Below are 19,206 nucleotides of genomic sequence, written 5' to 3'. Positions count from 1 at the left end.
AATGATGACATCATTTGAATTTTTGGGTCAACTATAATTTTAAGTTAGGTATTATCGTTAAAACTAATCCAAACTAATCCAAAACATCTTTATTTAAGGCCTAATTCAAGTAGTATTTAATAACGTACCACTGAAAATCTTAAAACTGAAAATCATTTAATTAGTATTTTTAACTAAGAAATCCAATCGGATTTTTTCTCACCTGCAAATTCACCTTTAAACTGCAAACTGCTAATATAGATCTAGTATAAATAGCGCATACAATTTGCTCATTTTATTATGTAAGTGATATGTCATGTAAACGCAAAACAGGCAAGTGTTCATATTTACAGTACATAACAACATATCTGCACTTTCATGATTCCACTAGCCGTTTCCTATTTGGTTGTTTGAAAGTTGGCTATATTACCATGTTTTTCTGGCTTTTGTCCCATGTCTGTTTGCTACGAGGCCAAACAGTTTCTAGCATGCTCTACATTTTTGTCCAAAAATGCTGTCTGAATTGAGAATGTCCCTCCTCCTAATAACTATAAGTAGCTAGTTTCGTGAGGAACATGGCTTCAATTCACGTGCTCTGTCACAAGTTATACACAACAAGAATGCTCGTAGTCAATCATTCATTTATTTGTATATTTCACAAACAGTTTGAAATGGCGTAAAAAAAACATGCAACAATTTTGGAGGGCATGATTTTGGGAGTGTTTCACATTTTTTTTCAAGTTTCGTAAGAATCACACAAAATGACGTCATTACATGATCTGATCTCTGTTTTCATTAAAATATCCCACCAGGCCACCAAAAGGTGACATTCCTAGCTGAAGGCCATACGTGACATCATCTGCGTTTGAAATCTGCCAGGACAGTGAGAGCAGAGTTCCAGCCAGCTGCCCCCATAACACCCCCACCTGAACGAGACAGACTCAAATAAATGCTGGAGAATCATATTGTTCAACATTCGAAACGTGACACCACGATGATGCCACTTACTCCAATACACAATAGTTAATGTAAAAAAAAAAGATATATATACATATATATTCATGCACAGACCTGGATGGCTGCCACTGCCACATAAATACAGTCCTTTGACTGGTGAGCGGTAATCCGCTATGGAGGGCAAAGGCCTCGCCAGGTACAGCTGATCCAAAGACATCGAGCCATGGAATATATTCTGTGGCAAAAACAAGAATGCTTGAAAAGATATGCAAGCAAAAATACCAAAACTAAGTTTAAAATCTAAAATTCACAGACATGCAGTATTGGATTACTGTTGGATTAAAGTTACATGTTCATACCCCTCCAGTGAGACCAAAAACCTTCTCAAGGTCAGGAGGAGCCAAAATATCTTTGCCCACTATAGACTTCTTAAATCCAGGTGCATAATGCTCGATCCAGTTAAATACTGTGAGAGAGAAAACACAGATCATATTTTCCCTAAAAGAGTGCTGTACCGATACAGTAGATGCAATTTGAATTACACTATCTGATAAATCCTTTAAAAAACACCTTAAATGGACACAGAGATACAAACATCACAAAAAATTCAAATAAGGTACTGCTGTAGGTAAACTGCAGACCTGTCTCTGCAAATCTCTCCCTGTCCGTATTGGTCCACTCGCGGCGGCCCTCCAGCAAATAAGGGGTAAACTGTGTAAATATAGACACCACATGGCAACCCCGGGGGGCGAGGGTCGGATCCAGCACTGAGGGAATGGTCATTTCCAACATAGGCCTGTTATATATAAAATACATATTCCAGTCACAAATGCCCAGAAGAGGAATTGAAATTGAATATCAATTGGTGTGGTTCAGTGCAAGCATAACAAGGTCATCTAAAACCATCACAATAAACCCTGTCCCTGAGGAATAAATGTTCTGCATGAGAAACTCCGGTCATGAATTGCAAATGTAGATGTCCTGATCCCTTCATGTGTAATGTGCAAATATTAGTTGTTCCATTATAAGCCGCACTCCAGGTTATGCCAACCTGGAGGATGGGCGTCCCAGCTGGCCCTCCCTGTAAGCGTCCTCCAATAACTCCACACTTTCACAGTTCAGGTGGATTGAACATTGGTGATGTGGACCGGGTTTTCCATCCCGTGTGTTCGGAGCAGCCAGGAAATTAGGCAGCCGGTCTAAAGCCACTGTTGATGTGCACAGAACAGAGAAATGAAAAAGCATAGATCAACCTTAAAATATAAATCAAGTTCATGTCGAAAAATCAAAAATCGCAAGGCAACTAAATTCTGTTTAAGCCTTTGTTCTCGATATATGAAACTTATACATTCCATTTAAACTTTGTTGGACTTTACACCCCCAAATTCAAATGTAGAATGAAGAGAAACAATTCGGCATTCAACTTCAACCTTCTGAATTCTGAATGGTCTTCTTATTTTTATTTATTTCTATATATTTCCATAATGGAATGTTACTGTTCTTTTATATCTCACATCTAACTACCCGTACCCATCGTTTTTCTGTAAAGGCGATGTCTTACTATTCTCATTAAGTGTAACAAGCAACAAAACAAATTCTGAATGTTGTCATGCCAACGGCTCTCACATGACATCTTCTGCAACAAAACATGAAGCCTAAATTTAGCTAATCCCTTAACGCTACTTTTGCTGCATTAAGCACTGGTATTTACTTCTCTGGTTACGTGAAATGAAGCATTAAATGATAATACCGTTGATCTTGGTAACAGGAGAAGTGTAGTCAATCTGATCCACAGCTGTGATGAAAGCCTCTGGCAGGGCGTCCTGATACCACGGATATCAATTATTTACGATTGTCATTAAAGCGGTAGTTCATTTTTCCATTGGAAAATAAGTAAATTGGAAGTCTTTCGCTTATAAATAATACAAATGAACAGATTTAGATGCAGATATTGTGTTTGCAGTCAAACAATAGGGGCCGCTCCTTGGGTAAACAGATAAAATGTTTCTAACTCAAGGCCACATTAGCACTCAGAATGGAATAAAAGCTCAAGAACTGTGAATAAATTATCTAGAAACAAACCAATCTCTAAATGCTTCCAGTTTACCCATAGCATTTTGAGTTATCTATTTCCTTAAAAGCAAAATGTTCTTTGATGCCTTTAACTTTTAAAACGTCGGGGCAGTACCTGTGGGGTAAGCTGTTTGAAGGTGATGTAGGGAGTGGCATTTGACAAAACCACTTTACTAGAGACCTCTGTTCCATCTTTCAGCACAACACCCCGTGCAGAACCATCCTGACCTATAAGAACTTGTTCAACTTCCTAAAGTAAGCAAAATAGGCAACAGGTAAACATCCTGGACACATCCCGTTCTTGCTAATTAATGCAAAACAGAAACAACGGCTCATACAAAAGGTTACACCTTCACCCTGAACACTAACTCTCTCTGTGAAAATATCTGCTCCTAAAGAGCGTGCAGAGCGGGCGATCGATTGAGAAACTCCGCCCATTCCTCCCTCCACGTAACCCCAGGCTCCCTTCTCCTTTTCCAGCTCACCCATGACATGGTGCAGAAGGACGTATCTACAAAGTAGAGATTAAAGTTCAACATTACCACAAAAACCACTATTCTAAATCAATCTAAATATAACAGGTCACATTGATGTTAAAGTTTCTCACCCGCTTCCAGGATTGTTTGGGCTTGTATTTGCACCAATCACAGAGTCGGTGGCTAATGTGGCTCTCAACGGCTCTGATTCAAACCAGCGATTAAGCACCTGCAGGAAATACCAAAAAAAATCAGTCTTAATGTTTTTGTTTTTTCGTAGCACATTGATAATATGAATTGCAAAAATAAAACAAAAAATGTGGTGTGAGAAACAAACAAACAAACAGGCAATGCTAGAGTGTTTAGAAAAAGGAACTAACATGCAAAAATATGCAAAGTTTCACTGAGAAGTGTGTAAATTTGAAACTTTCTCGAACTCAACTTTAAACTTTTTCTATTACACGTTCAACAAAGAGGGGACTGATTTTTACAAGTTTAGGTTTTACAAGTTGGAACCTTGTAAATGCAGCCTTGGCATCTTTTTGAAAGAATTCCATGAATTTTTCTTTAACTTTCTCGAAAGCACAACCCACCTTCATAACTGGAGCCATTATTAGTTCATAAAGGTCTGGAATATTCTTTCCCAGCTTTACCCCTTTAAACACATAAACACATGGATTTATGGAAATAATTATTCAGTTTTATAAGCCCCAGTTTTATGAGATGCTTTGGCTTAAAGTAGTATTAGCAGCAGGAAAAGTTGAGTGTGGTTGATCTTATAAAACCTTGAATCATCTTTACCAGACTTCACCAAGGGTTTTAAGCTCCTCAGTGCAGATATTCTCTTTCTCAAAGATCCCTGAGTCAGTCCTGGAATGTCAACAGGTGGTGCATCCAAAAGAGGGTGAATGGCACAGGCCAGTCTTTCCAAGTGGGTTAGAAAATCAGGATAGGCCTGTAGAAATAGGACAAAGAACAAAGATACTCATATCTAATTTATTTTCAAGTTAGTGTGGGTTTCATAGTTCACAGTTGCCACCAGTGTAACATGTAAGTGCTCTTGCAAACATCAAGGTCCTCTTGACAATCAAAGAGAACCTTGGCATCTTTCTCTGAGAATTTGCCAATCTCTTGCTGGTTCTTTGCCAGATCAGCTCCCAGCAGTAGGGAGCGTTGTGGCCGCCCTCCGACCCCCTCCTCCAGCATGGGGGTAAACGAATGGGGGTCCCTCATGTATACCTTCAGGCCATATTTCTACCCAGAACAACACAGAATGGAAAACATTTGTTATCTTGGAAAGAAAAAAGACACAAATAAATAAAAGTAATAGATCAACTGCTGCTTGTATGGCTGTCAGATCTGTGTGAAGCAGAATGTCTCCATAGTTTTCATTCTTTCAAGTGAAAAATGTATTTTTTGTGAAAATGTTTGTTCTTTCCTCATTTTATTTCCAGAACAACTTAATTCTAGCACATTTGAAAAAACATTTCATTGCGTTTTCAAGCATTCCTACACATCATCTGAATTAATCAATAGTGTAAATGAATGCACACCTGCCTAACCAATGGCAGAATGTACTAGAGTGCAGAGAGAAAATACGTGATGTAATCTATGAATATGACCAGCACCTTGAGCTCGAGGTCCTTGTAGATGTGTGGACGCAATAAACTGAGCAGATAGGAGGCTCTGGAGAAGTGAAACCCTTAATCAAACAAACATGAAACAAACTAAATTCACAATCAAGCAACAGTTATTCTCAGTAGATATGATATATGGCATGCCACCTATGCTCAAAATGTATCAGTTTACGAAATGCTTAGAAAGTTCGTTTTCAGACAAAAGTGCACAGAAACCTGATCTTTGTCTTTTACGGAACTTATCCCTGGTTTGGTAATAAACCTAAAACCACACCTGGAATAATCTCTTCAGACACAGCTGCTCCACCAAGCACGTGTCTACGTTCCAGTACAGCAGTTTTCAGCCCGCCTTTCTGCAGATATGCTGACTGTACAAATCACAACAGAAAGTTTCTTCACATTAAAAACTGTTGCACAATTATTGACCAACTACATTTAAGACTATATGTGCATGTACTTACAGCAATAAGGCCATTGTGACCTAAACAGAAGAAAAGCAAAAAGGAAGAGTGTTTGGTAAAGCTGCCTATAACTTAGTCCTTACAAGCTTACATATGCAAAACATTATAATATAAACAATATAGAAATTTATGGAAAAAAAACACATGGGGCATGCACAACTCATTCGTTTTCCAACAATAAAAAACATTCACTGCAAATGTTATGCAAGCAAATGGTTCTAGTGGTTTTCTAAGGGACATTTCTGTTCTGTACACAACTTATTTTCCTGTAGAGGGCGCAAAGCCGCTCACAAAGCCGAATCCCCCATTGAGTTACATGAAAGTTTTAAACCATTTTGTCTCGCAGAAGAGATTTATTTATAAAGTATTTTTTTTAGTTCTCGTTTTTAAATGGGTAAACTAAAATAACATTTTTAAATACGTTTATTTATAAAAAAAAAAAAACGTTGAAAAGCTGACAGGTAAGTTATCACGTAAGTCATCACAAGAAAGGTAAGTTATCACAAGAAACTGTAATAACGTTTGTGTCGAAAACACAGTAAATAAAATAATGTATATGTATTGATTATAGCTGTATTTAGCTGACCAATCAAACGAAACGTCCGGGCCGTCAGAACCGCCCACTTAGGTACTCTGTTGAATGCGACTTGCTACTCTACACTTTTGAAGCCTTTCTGTAGACCGTTCATGGTTCTTTGTAGTTTACCTCCACCGATTATAATCGCATCATACTGAGGTTTGAGTGCAACGCTATGGCTGCAGTGACGTGTCGATGAAATAAATCCTTTGCATGATCGAATCCCTCGGACCGCAGCAGCCATGGTTTTCCCAGACAGCACTTGTAACTACAGCACCAACTCCAGAACTCCTCCCACTGTGCAGAGGGGTATGTCAGGGGTCTATGTTCAAGTTTTTTTCCCAACAGAAAATAATTTGCCCGCCCCGCATTTAAAAATGTTTTTTTTGATAAGTGCTTACTGTGCTCTGAAAGCTTCTGGCATAGGCTTTGGCAGTAAAGCTCATAAAAGTTGTGTATTTCTTCTTTGTTTGTTTCTTTCTCTTTATTTATTTATTGAACTGTTCTTGGCCATATTTCTTCTTTGTTTGTTTCTTTCTCTTTATATATTTATCGAACTGTTCTTGTAATAATTATTCTTTAACAATAGCAACTCCTTTATGGAAGACATGGAGCAAGAATTCATTGTCAGGAGTCAGCAAGATACCCGAAATAAACACATTGTGTGTGGAATGAAAGAAGGTCAAGGTGAAATGGAAATTACATTTTTGTTCAATGCCTATTGTTTTGCTGATCTGGCTATACTAAAACAGGATCACTGGACGATTAACTTGTTCTAGTGCTAGTGCAAGGTCCAAAGGTATCAGTTATATATGCTGTGATGGTCAAAAAGTAACTATGTAACATTACAAACACTGAAAAGTATGCTTTATGTCCAAATATTTTCCACAAGTCCTAAAGTGTGAAAACTGTATACATAATCAGAAAGTCTGGGACATATATTGTTAGTCGGTGCTGTCCTAGAACCAACCCAACACAAAGCACAGATTTTTGTCTCTTCACTTCGTACTATATATTTATGTAGATTTTCATGTAGAATACAAGTATTATGTCTGATTGATCTCATTTAAGCCTGCCTTAAGAGTCAAGATCTACAGACCTAACCTATAAAATAAACTATTTTAAAAACATTGGAAAATGTACTTTTCTTTTGCAATTTTTACTTTGTCCACTAAGAGGCGAAACAGCAAAAGAAGAGAAGCGATCACGTTTTCCTGACGCTATTTTCTTTTATTCCAGTAGACGGCGGTGAAGACTTGTTGGTCAATTCCTGGTCATAAAGTCTAACATAGGGATGCCTGTTTTCTGGATTAATAAGACTGATGATGATGATGTTTTATAATACACAAATAACCTTTCAGCATCACAAAAAAACACCCACTAAAACAATAAATGAGTGCAATAATAAGTGCAACTGAGATCTTGTATTGTTTATATAATACTTAAATGATGTATGTTTGCCTATGTTCATGTTTTTTATTTAATTTCTATCTATTTCATTGATTATTTCATGACAATAAATAAATTGATAACATGGTGATTTTCAATATCAAATGTATTTATATAAACTAAGATGTATATTATAATATAATAATGAACTATTGACAATTTGAAAAAGTGACCTCAGGTTTAATTTAAACCCTTTTGAATAACGCCTATTACTATTATGAAACACGTCAAATAAATTTGCTTCAAACCAATGGCGTCTGAAGAATACTTGAGAAATGTGCTCTTCTGATAAGAGAAATCACTTTGACTGAAGAGTCCCTCTAAGAGATCATAAGTGGTTCTCTCTGCCTTAAATATGATAAGAGATGATGCTTCAACGTCCTGCTGATGTGTCTGCAGACAGCTTTCAGAACCGCATTTTCAAAACAGGGCCTTTGTGGCTTTATATTTCACTCAAGTAACAGAAGATAACCAAACCTGAGCCTTAAATGAATTACAAACTCAATTTAGTCTATATGATGTGTAATTGCTGTGACACAGTAGATACAATCTCCTTTAACTACTATTTGTTTTGCTTATGCTGTGAAAAACAACTCCTATTGATTCAGGTACTCAAATGGAAAGGAATAATTTAGCCTCCTATTAGACTATCTACGGTTTCCCGACACCTCTATCAGACCATGTCGTCAGGACATTGTGGTCAAGACCTGCCAGCTTGGCTTTCCTCGCAGAAACACATCTGGACAACACCCAGTCAACGTTAATCCGATCAAGGCCAGGGAATTTTGTTCTTGTAAGCGAAAATTAACACTTCATTCCTAAGGTCGGCAGAAATTCTACACCATGAGCCATCAGCAGAAATGAAATTAGATGGAAATGCTCATGCCTAAAGTGTAATTAGCTCATTTTTGAGCAGCCTAGTTAATTTTCTACCAAAGAGAGGATTTACTCTTTGGCTCAAGATAAGCAATGCTGATGTTTACTAACCTTTCACCTAAAACTATATGCACTGTATATGTTCCCAGAATTACATTTTGTCTTGAGAGCAGCATGAATAAGCTTATATATAAAATCTCACTACAAAAATTGCATGCTTTTTTTAAAGCGAGCTTTTTAATTCTGATGTTCTAATCTCTCATGTAAAATTACACAGTATACAAAACCAACTGAAGATCAGAGCTTCTTAAAGTGGTTAAGGCCTCCCAAAATATACCATACTAAAGGGCCCCATGCTGTATTTTTTTTATTAATATATTTTTTTTATTAATAGAATGAATTTAAAATACTGTCGCAATATACCTGAATTCCCCCCATATCTCTTTGCACAGAATGATAAATAGTTTTTATAAGTGTTTCATGTGAATCATGTTTTGTAATGTTTTTTACAACTCATTCTGCAGTAAAAATACTTCTTTTTTTAATTATATATACAAAAATGTGTAGAACAAGCAATAGTTTACAAATCTAATGCAATACATTTTTTAACTATTTTACACAGAACATTTTACACTTTCGATTTAGCCTAAACCACGCCCCCTGCAATACCGCTATGGCCCACGCAGTTTGGAAGTCGCTGTAGACAGATGAAACATATAATAGGTTAATATTTTATAATATTTAATAATAATTGGATTCCATCTGTCATGATGGCAGTTACTTGTAATTTCTAAATACATTTAATATTACTAACCATACGATACTTCCGGGTTTAAGTGCGAATTTCCGAGATCACGTGATGGCAGGCAGCATAGGATTATCTGAAATGTTAGATAATAACGGACTTTTGAAATTGAAATTCAAGCCCTGATTAAATGTCTTACCCAAACACAAAATCTATTAAATAAAGCAGCTTCTGTGATTTCTAAGTTGGGTGCGGCTGCTTTTATAAGACATTGTTGTTGTGTAATATGTAAAGTCACTAATGTCATAAAACTGCGCGCGTTTTGTTTTGATTGACGCGTGCGTCCTCCATCCAGAATGCGGTAAAGAGTGAGAAGGCGTTTCCGGTTCACCGCGGCCTGTGTTCCGTCGGCCACTCTTACTGCGTGTACAGTTGACGGTGAATGGTGCTCGTCCTCTCCCCGATAGGCAGAGGGAGAGGCCCGTGCTGAAAGCGTAAACGTCGGGCGCAGCTCGTATGATTAAGAGGACCGAGCGCGAGTGTTTGGCTGCAAATGGAAGCGGATGGTTTTGTGCGCAGGCGGCGGATGACAGCGGACACGTCGGGCGGTGATGCCGCGGTGGCTGGTGCTTCCGCGGGCGCGGAAATCCAGTGGCTCAGCGGGCGCTTCTGGGGTGTTTCGGACGGGCTTGTCGGGACGTTGGCGCCTCGTATAGCAGGAGAACCCGAGCTTCACGTTGGACATTTGTATGCCTCCCAGGAAGCCAATGATTTATCTGAACCGGACTATGAAGGATTGCCCCAAGGTGCCTCCACCAGCACTCACATGTTAGCTGGGGCAGTGGCAGGAATTATGGAGCATTGCCTGATGTTTCCTATTGATTGTGTGAAGGTAAAGTCATACAATATATGTTCCAACACATTAGCTTATTGCGAGCTAAAGTCTTTCTAACAAGGCTGTTTACGTTTACGTTAGGCCAACTGGTAGGGATAAGTTACCTGCCAAGGTCGAGTTTAGTTTCCTAGTGTGAGTGAACTCAGGACTTTAGTTAAAATTGATTCTTTTTAACATGTATCATACGCCAATGTGCATAACTCGTGTTGCAATCGCTATCCTTTAATGCCTCAATCATCAATGTATGACTGGATCAATTAGATAACATAAAATGTCACAGATTGACTCGCAGCTCCACAGTCTGCCACACATTAGCATTCCCCAGCTGCTTGCTAGTTTATTTATTTTATGTTATTGTCGCCGTTGCAGGATTTGACCCTGTAGTTTGCAGTACCTGTCTGTCTGCGAGATTCAGATTGTCATTATAAAGATGGACATGAGAACGGAAGGTCACACGTGGCTTCCATGCGAACCCCCGTGACCATGTTGACGCTCCGTAGGGCTAATGCGCATGCGCTCTATTAGTGATCGCAAGTAGCACTCAAAAACACAGCGGCGGGTTTTATCCTTAAATATTACTTTTTGGAAATGTATATGTCCCATACTACTCACTGCAATACATATTCATCGCCACGTTATATGAGAGTTCTTAATAACTAACCTAGGGATACAAATACCGGTACGATTGTGCCATTTAAAACACCTGTCTTCATAGTTGCCCATTACTTAATTTCTTGCGTCGGCCTTCTTTTTTAGAAACACTTAACATCAAGGTTGTATTTGTTACCATTATGTTTTTTTTTTTGTGGATGCTTGAACAAGACAAGTAAACAATGCCATACAATACAGCAGATCAAGCATATCAAATCAAACAACCATGTAGCAGCACAGTTAAAGTGAACAGTTACTGTGATCGCATTCTCTCTGTATTAGTAAACCAGACACATCGTCTCAAGCAGCTTCTGCTGGATTTGGTGTATTGGTTGTTGCCCTGCATGAAATGACTGTTAAGTGAGTTTATGGATGCACTGGTGGTCAATGAGTCTTAAGGAAGTTTTGCTTTGAGGGTTCAGATTCTTGTCTGTATGAAGCGAAGGGTTCTTTACAGACAAAGAACCCTTTATGTCTTCTACACCTGTTCCTATTCAGCTAGGCTGTTTATGATGATCTTGAATCACAAGGTAGTTGACAGCTCCTCGGTTTGTATCTAATTCATTTAAACAAAGTCTTTTTTGGCCTGGCTGCTGTTTTGGACAGTACATTTTTGTGCAGTTTCAACTAAAACGTAAAACGGAATTTATTTCTTAAGCCTTGCTTTAAGATACAAAAATGCCATATCATTTTTTGTCTGATTTTTTTGTCTGTGTCTCGCTTTAAAAACTATAAAAGTGTCCTGTAGTGACCGTCACATCTGTATGATTGTTTTATCAGTTATTGTAAACAAACATTACTAGAGGATTCTGTTTACAGTTCAGTCCAAGGTTTTGTTTAAGGCTTTTGGCACACTGCACATTGCCCCTGTTGAAAGCTCATTCATGAAGAATAATGAAATGACTGTTGTACCTGTTCATTGGCATTACACCATCCTAAATTATACAGGGTTTGACAGAATATGTGATAGAAGGCCTTACTCAAACACTATCTAGCCAGGAACAATTTAAAAGGTTTCATTAATAATTCACTGGTCCAAATCATGGGAACCCTGATACTTCTGAATGGATAAAAAAGATGTAGACTGGTCATGTTGAGTCTGGACACCTTAATCTTACCTTCTCAATAGAAATAAAACATTTCACCACTTCTACTAGAAGCGGAAATGAGTAGTTCTCTGTTTATTTTGCTATCTCAAGCATTCCAGTAGATTCTATGAGGTTTAAAACCTCCTGTTAGAAGGAACAGTTCGTCACACTCCTGCCATAAGAAAAGGGCTTTACACACTTTAAGGTATTTCAAATTGTGTAAATCTACACAACACGTCGCACAGCTAAGCACATCACAAACTGTTTGGTAGGTTTTGTCCTGTTGAAGGCCAATGTTTCTGGTTTATGTGTGGCGGCCTTCTGCCATGTTTAAACTGCACTTACCTTGCTCTTGTACGTCAGGATGTGACACAGAAGCGTTGGAGGAAAGAGGGATAGTTGGTCCAATTATGTGACCTCGTGTGACCTTGAGCTCATTGATGAAAACTTCAGCTCTGACCAGCAAATCCCAAATGTGTCATTTTAACATGTGATGCTTTTTATTGCAAAGCATGTTTATTGTTTACAAGAAATGTTGTATCTACTTTAGTGATTAAAAAAACAATAGGAACATTTTATATAAAATGATCAAAAATGTATATATGTAAATATATAAATATTACCTGAGCAAAAGTGGTGAATTTTTTTTGCTAAAATGGTTACAAATTGATTTGGAGATAATAGGATATCTCAAGCCGCTCTAAAAAAATGTTTTCATGTCAGCTAGGTTTTTTTCAAATACGTTTAATCTTTATGTTGAGCCAGTTCAGTTAGTTTACACATTTGTTTCCTTGTTGCAGACCCGCATGCAGAGCCTTCAGCCAGAACCTGACGCCCGCTACCGTAATGTGATGGATGCTCTCCGGCGCATCGTGAAAACGGAGGGTATATGGAGGCCAATCAGAGGCCTTAATGCCACAGCTGTAGGGGCGGGGCCAGCCCACGCACTTTACTTCGCCTGCTATGAAAGATTGAAGAAGGTTCTCAGTGATGCCATCCATCCTGGAGCAAACAGTCATTTGGCGAACGGTACCAGTTTTCCCGTACACCAGCACAGCTGAACCTTCTCACTAGCACACACACCACCATACATTACTTTTTCTTCTACTAGCACACAGAGCAGTTAGCAATTTTTGGGTATTATGCTGGCTGTGTTAAGAGTTGGCAATTTATGTGTACATTTTGGAAGTAGTTATTATTCATAATTGTTTTTACAGTCATACTTAAACATACTTCTATACAGCCTCATCTGGTCTCTTTGAAATGGCATTCTGTGAATGTCACATCCCGAAATAAACAAAAATGCCCCTCTCCTATACCATGACAGCAGCTATAAATATAAGAGAAGATCATGTAGATCATGTGGGAAGTTTGCCTTTAAAAGAGATGCTGTAAATCCACTATTACTACTGCTACTATGTTTCATGTAGTGAAAAATCACTATGTGACTTCAAGTCTCTTTGCATAGAATTTTACTGACATGCGTCCATAATTTCTCAAAGAAATATGATGACACCAAAAAGATAGTTGAGGTTATGTTTGGCTTTACAAAATTATAAAAAAAAGGACTGTAGACTTTCTAGGTCCAAATGTAGTTTGCTGGGTTATTATTAATGGGGTTATTTTATGAGTTGAAATGTATTATAAAACAACTGATGTGTTTCTAAAGCAAAACAACTTTTATTGTGTGTTTGTGCCTGAAACAGTGATTGCTGGTGTTGCTTTTGTAGTGTTTCTTCTCTTTCTCTTTACTACAGGTTAGGACGAGAGAGGGTAAGTATCTGCTGGCATGTATAAGTGACCGAAGGGCTTAGAATTATCATTTGATTATAAAAACTTTGACCAAAAAGCTACTTAGTACAGTTTAAAACTTGCTCTTATGTCCTCTGTTATGACCACTTACTGTAAAACAATGAAAAAATAAGTATATGCTTTTTGAACAAAATATTCTTTCTCCCCTGATCTAGCATTCCACATGGTTTATCCAACTAGTCTGTAATCTCTGTTAAATCTTGGTGCCTGTCTCACTAGCTCCAGTCACACGTTTTTAGATCTGATCGTGTTTCTGGTCTGGCCCAAGACTTTTTTATATATCTTAATGATATAGTATAAATCCAGAGACTGTACACACTATGCATGTGCTGTTTTTGGTAATAATTTCTAAGGGTCTGTGTTACAGGCACAGCCGGATGCGTTGCTACGTTGCTTCACGATGCTGCCATGAATCCTTCTGAAGGTATATCTGCCTTGATATATATTTATTATGACAATTACAAATTTGAGACTGCCTGATTTTGGTATTTTTCGACTGTATTTTCACACATGTAGTTTACATTTTAAGTCTGGCATGCAGAACTAAAGTCAGACATGGATTAAAACACCCTTTATAAGGAATAGTTCACCCAAAAATAAAAATTCTGTCATCATTTACTCACCTTCGATTTGTTTCAAATCTCTATAAATTTCATTCAGGAACACAGAGAAAGATAACCGGAAGAATGCTTAAAACCAAACATTTCCGGGACCACATTGACTACCATAGTATGAAATTGTTTTCGTTCAGATGAACACAAAAGAAGGTATTTTGAAGAGTGCAAACCGTTGTGGGGCACTTTTGACAACCATCATCCTTTTTCCTACTATGGTTGTCAATGGGGTCCTAGAACTACATTAGTCCAAACATCTTTCTCGTTGTTCAACCAAACAAAGAAATGTATATAGGGCTTGTACAACAAGAGTTAAATTCATGATTTTTTTTAAAACCTGCATTACTACCAGCACAGACCTGAAGTGCAAAAAGATCTACCTTTCAACTATCTTGATCTGAAAAGGCAACAGACATTTGAAAGACGATTTAAAGTGTAAATTTAATAATGCATTGATTAAAATACAAAAAGATTATTTTGTCGGAATAGTGTGCAACTTTTAAATGCAAGTTACGGTATAAATCAGCAAGGCTAATAAGCCTTTAAAACTTTCTAAACTCTTGCCTGACAGGTCAGTGTACACTCCCAGCCAGAAGGTGGCAGAAAAGAGCTGTCCAAATGCTTGGCAGATTATCACAAATCCCACATTTCCAAAAGGCCTTCTTGTGACAACAGGTTGTCCTTGCTCTAATGAACAGCTGTGCGATGTTGAAATGGTAGTATTAACAGATAATCCCCAGTGACCCGAGTCTAAAGTCTGACAGTAGCTTGCATTTCTGCACTCCTTAGGCTCAAGGTTAAGCAGCGCAGGTGCCAGACTGAGACCTTGTGTAGACACCTGCTCTCCTCTGCCCTGTTTATTCCCCGCAGGCAGCTTGACTGGTCAGACAGACTTATTTGATCCGGTCGTATCCGGATACGTATCCGGACGAAACACCGTCAAACATTGCTGCTTTGATGGGCCTACTGTATTTCAGTCACGACCTGACTTCTTGCACTTTGTGTTTTGCCCCTCTCCTAATGAATCGCTTCCTCTCCTCTTTTGTTTCCTGTCTAACCGCGATGACCTCCCTTCGCCTCGCCGCCTGTTCCTGTTTCCGTCCTTCAGTGGTGAAGCAGAGGATGCAGATGTACAATTCGCCATACCGTGGCGTTCTGGACTGTGTGCGCTGCGTGTGGAAGCGGGAGGGGGCGTTGGCCTTTTACCGCAGTTACACAACGCAGCTCACCATGAACGTGCCGTTCCAGGCTTTGCACTTCATGACCTACGAATACCTGCAAGAGCTGCTCAATCCCCAAAGACATTACCACCCATCTACCCACGTGGTGTCCGGCGCTCTGGCGGGAGCCATCGCCGCTGCTGCCACCACCCCACTGGACGTTTGCAAGACCCTGCTCAACACGCAGGAGTCTTTGGCTCTCAACTCCGTCAGCCAGAGAGAAAGACGCATCTCGGGCCTCGGCCACGCCTTCCGGACTGTCTATAGGCATGGCGGTCTGCCTGCTTACTTCAAAGGCGTACAGGCGAGGATCATATACCAGATGCCCTCCACCGCCATCAGCTGGTCCGTCTACGAGTTCTTCAAGTACTTCATCACCAAACACCAGCATGAGAAGCGCCGAACCCAGAGGGATGGTGAGAAGTAAGCTCTCGCACTGAGCCGGGCTTTCTCTCCTGTCGCTCGCAAGACCACAAGACAAGTACTCATGCTGCAAAAGGACTCCACTATAGGAAATGATACGCACATATAGTCTAAACACTCATTTTTATTCATGCATTTAATAAACAAATGTTCTATGTGTAATTCCACTTATAACCATGACCTCACTGTGACGATTTTTCTCATCTTGATGTTAAGGACGGAAATGTACCTTACACAGTCCAAATAGTCAGCCTAAAGTCTTTAAATCCCACAAGAGGGTGTCAGAGATCTCTTTGGACAAGAGGTGAGAAAAATATGTTAATGAGGTGGGAGGTCTTTTAAGTGTGTGAGTTGAACCTCTCCATTTATATTCCCCTTTTAACTCATAAGCTGAAAAGCTAATTCCTATTCCCAGCCAAACTATATACGCACAATTAAAGACATTTAATAGAGATTGGGTTTTTAACAGTAATTGCAGAATAAAGACCTGTACAGTTAATTTATAGCCATCTGTAGAACTTGGATATATAAAAAGATCTACCTAAATGTATTTTTGTAGGATTTGGTGGTAGCACTTGTGGAAAATGTCCCTGCGGTTTATCCAAAGTCAAACGCCACAAAAGTTTCTGACGATTGGACCCGTTGGTCAGGATAACCACTTGGCAAAGATGCCCATATTCGTCCCCGTACAGTATATTTCAGTCAAAAATGATTTAGCCATGCAGATCACATTACCAGATTTCCAGTCCAATACGCTGTCTACATAAAGCGATGTGATGTAATGATTTTGAATGGGTATGAATGATTTCTTGCTGGACACTGGAATGCATTTTGTTTCTTTTGAATTGGAGTTGTTCTGTGTGAGAATTTCATCTGAAACGCACCTGACAGTCAAGAATTATTGACAGAGGTCTGTCTTGCCCCTTCCTTTTTGTTCCTCGGCTTTAAATAAATTTGCAGTGCAGGGATTTCCCTGGCTTGTGTAAGCTGATGACTGTCTGATTTTTACCGTCATTTCAGGTTTAATCTGTAAATTTGAGTTGGTCGTAGATTGAAAATTTGGCTTGTCTGACTGTACATAAATTTTAACGGTAAACTATTACAGTGGGGAATAAAATTAAAATTAAAACATTGTAAACATGGTATTAGTGTTGTTGAATTCATACATCTTCTAATGTTGGCATGATATTCGTAATGATACCAGAAAAATCTGGTTACATGGAGTCAAATCCACCCACATAAAAGTTTATAATGTTGAACTTTAAGTTCATCTATAGTCATTTGTCCTCTGATAACATGTTTGTGAATTTGAGACGGAGCATAACCTCGTTCGCGTTCTAAGTTAACAGTCTTCCTGGGATGTTCATAAATGAACAGATACCATCTGTAGATGTGTTCAGATATGTGATTTTGACTAGTTCCCTCAGCGTCGACTGGAATTCCTTCGCCAGTGTCCTCGAGAATGAAGCAGCAGCAAGTCTAAGCCGCGAGGGTTGAAAGATCTCTGTTGGTGGCAAGTTGGGTGTTTGGTCTAAGTCACAGGTGCACATGTGACCTTTGATCCGAAGTTTCCGAACAATTGGCCGGGGTGTGCGTGACGGAGCTCTCACTTTACCTGCCTGCTGACGTCTGGACAAGAGGTTAAATGTTTTTCTTTTAAATGAAACGGAAGCCTTGGGCAACCCCTTCGGTGGCCCTAAAATGTATTTTGGACACTTAAGACGCACTTTAAAAATGTGGATGTCCTTGGATCACAATTTATCAAAAAAATACTCCAATTGACACATGCAGACAAATGATGTTAGGTCAGTTCAAAATAAAGGCTGTATAAAGGGTAATACCGTTGGAGAATAACTTTGTTCAACCGCTTGAAGAGGTTTTTTGAATGGTCTTTTATTCGAGAGAACGTTTTAGGGACCTTTTAACGGGTGATTTTTGCAATTATGTTTAACCAGCTGGTCTCAAGGTCAAATTTAGTAGATTAATTCATTTTTCATGAAGTTCTCTAGATATCTTGTCTTATGATGTACAACCTAGGGCTGACACAATATCAGAATTTCGCCACACTGTTATCCTGGCCAAAATAATTCACAACAATGATATTATCAAAATAGCTTTCTGTAAAGTATTTCTGTGGTTAATGAATTGCATTCAAAATATGATCGTATGGGAGAAGAGACTTTATGTTATGGCTCTTATAGCAAAATTTGCTAAACAATTGACGATATCATACAGTATGTGTAGTATTAACGATTTATAATATCACGGTTATTGACAATACTGGTCTGTTGTGACAATCTTTCTCTCAATGAAATGTTTTTCTTATAAAGTGCTCAACTTTTCACTTGTTTTGATTTGATTTTCTTATCTAATGCAAAGGACATTTTTGCACTTTTTTCCTTTTTGTTGTGTCAATCCAGTTGTCACAACAATCATGTGATGTTTTAACAGGTAAGTAGCAGCATGCCTCTGATGGTCGGTTTTAGAAATTCCACCCGGAGAGCAGATGACAGACGAAGAACCATCAGCGCTTCTCCTGAGAGCCGCGGGCCAGCCAGCTGAACGTGAACTTGACTGTCGCTCTGCCAGGTGAAGCAGCGCATGGGCGTAACTGTGAGTGTAGGAGGCTTCAAATGCAGATGATAAGCAAAAAACGTTTGAAATAACCCAGATAGAATATCACGCCGCTTGGGTTTAGCCTCGAGCTATAGAGGATAGATTAGGATTTTCTTGAGACTCCCGTGTGTTTGCAAGTGCTGCTTATGTTCCCGGATTGTGTGTCTAAGGTCAGACCGTCGAGGTGTTGTTTTCTTTAGTGCCATTTCTAAGCATCTATTGGATTTGAATACAAACCTAACATGGAAATCAGGTCTGGAGTGGGAGCTTTCATTTCTTAGATGCTGCCAGTGGACACACTGGCCTAACGTCAGTTCCACCTCGTGGCTTCGTGTCCTTCAACTGACATCTATTTTCCTGTTAGTAAAAGCAACGTCAAACAACTCCAAAAGGGACCAGGGCAAAACATTAAAATGTTTGCTTTGGAAAGGACATTTATCCGTGGCACAATACGACCATTAAAGTCCTTTTTTAAAGTAATACAGGATTTATCGCTTCTTGCATATGTTGAATCGAATGATTGGCATTGTGCTTCATTATAAACAGCAGTAAACAGTAGTTCTGTTAGTTTCTTTCCAGGTTACGTATGAGTTTCGTCCGCAGGTGCAAAGTGATTTTTGTAGTCGTGGTAGGCTCTTGCGGCACACACAGACGTGC

At 38.9% G+C, this 19,206-nt stretch overlaps 2 protein-coding genes across 2 annotated transcripts; one reads left to right on the top strand and one right to left on the bottom strand.

The window, feature by feature from the left end:
* Nucleotides 1–602: 602 nt before the first annotated feature.
* Nucleotides 603–6,445, bottom strand: pyroxd2 (pyridine nucleotide-disulphide oxidoreductase domain 2). The gene is made up of 16 exons (XM_056760785.1): nucleotides 6,290–6,445; nucleotides 5,584–5,603; nucleotides 5,397–5,490; nucleotides 5,114–5,187; nucleotides 4,584–4,739; nucleotides 4,287–4,440; nucleotides 4,079–4,140; nucleotides 3,617–3,714; nucleotides 3,379–3,520; nucleotides 3,125–3,259; nucleotides 2,687–2,759; nucleotides 1,988–2,144; nucleotides 1,578–1,732; nucleotides 1,296–1,402; nucleotides 1,051–1,171; nucleotides 603–905 (listed from the first exon to the last, which is right to left on the bottom strand). The coding sequence occupies exons 1-16, from the start codon at nucleotides 6,402–6,404 to the stop codon at nucleotides 835–837; spliced, it is 1,734 nt and encodes a 577-aa protein (XP_056616763.1). The 5' UTR covers nucleotides 6,405–6,445; the 3' UTR covers nucleotides 603–834.
* A 3,167-nt stretch (nucleotides 6,446–9,612) lies between these two features.
* Nucleotides 9,613–17,076, top strand: slc25a28 (solute carrier family 25 member 28). Its single transcript, XM_056760546.1, has 4 exons — nucleotides 9,613–10,122; nucleotides 12,665–12,893; nucleotides 14,044–14,100; nucleotides 15,399–17,076. The coding sequence occupies exons 1-4, from the start codon at nucleotides 9,784–9,786 to the stop codon at nucleotides 15,935–15,937; spliced, it is 1,164 nt and encodes a 387-aa protein (XP_056616524.1). The 5' UTR covers nucleotides 9,613–9,783; the 3' UTR covers nucleotides 15,938–17,076.
* The last annotated feature ends 2,130 nt before the right edge of the window (nucleotides 17,077–19,206 follow it).

This window comes from Triplophysa dalaica, chromosome 11 (genome assembly GCF_015846415.1).
Source record: "Triplophysa dalaica isolate WHDGS20190420 chromosome 11, ASM1584641v1, whole genome shotgun sequence".
In the NCBI taxonomy this organism is placed as follows: Eukaryota; Metazoa; Chordata; class Actinopteri; order Cypriniformes; family Nemacheilidae; genus Triplophysa; species Triplophysa dalaica.
Note: the sequence above shows the minus strand (reverse complement) of the source record. Positions and strands in the feature narration are given on the sequence as shown.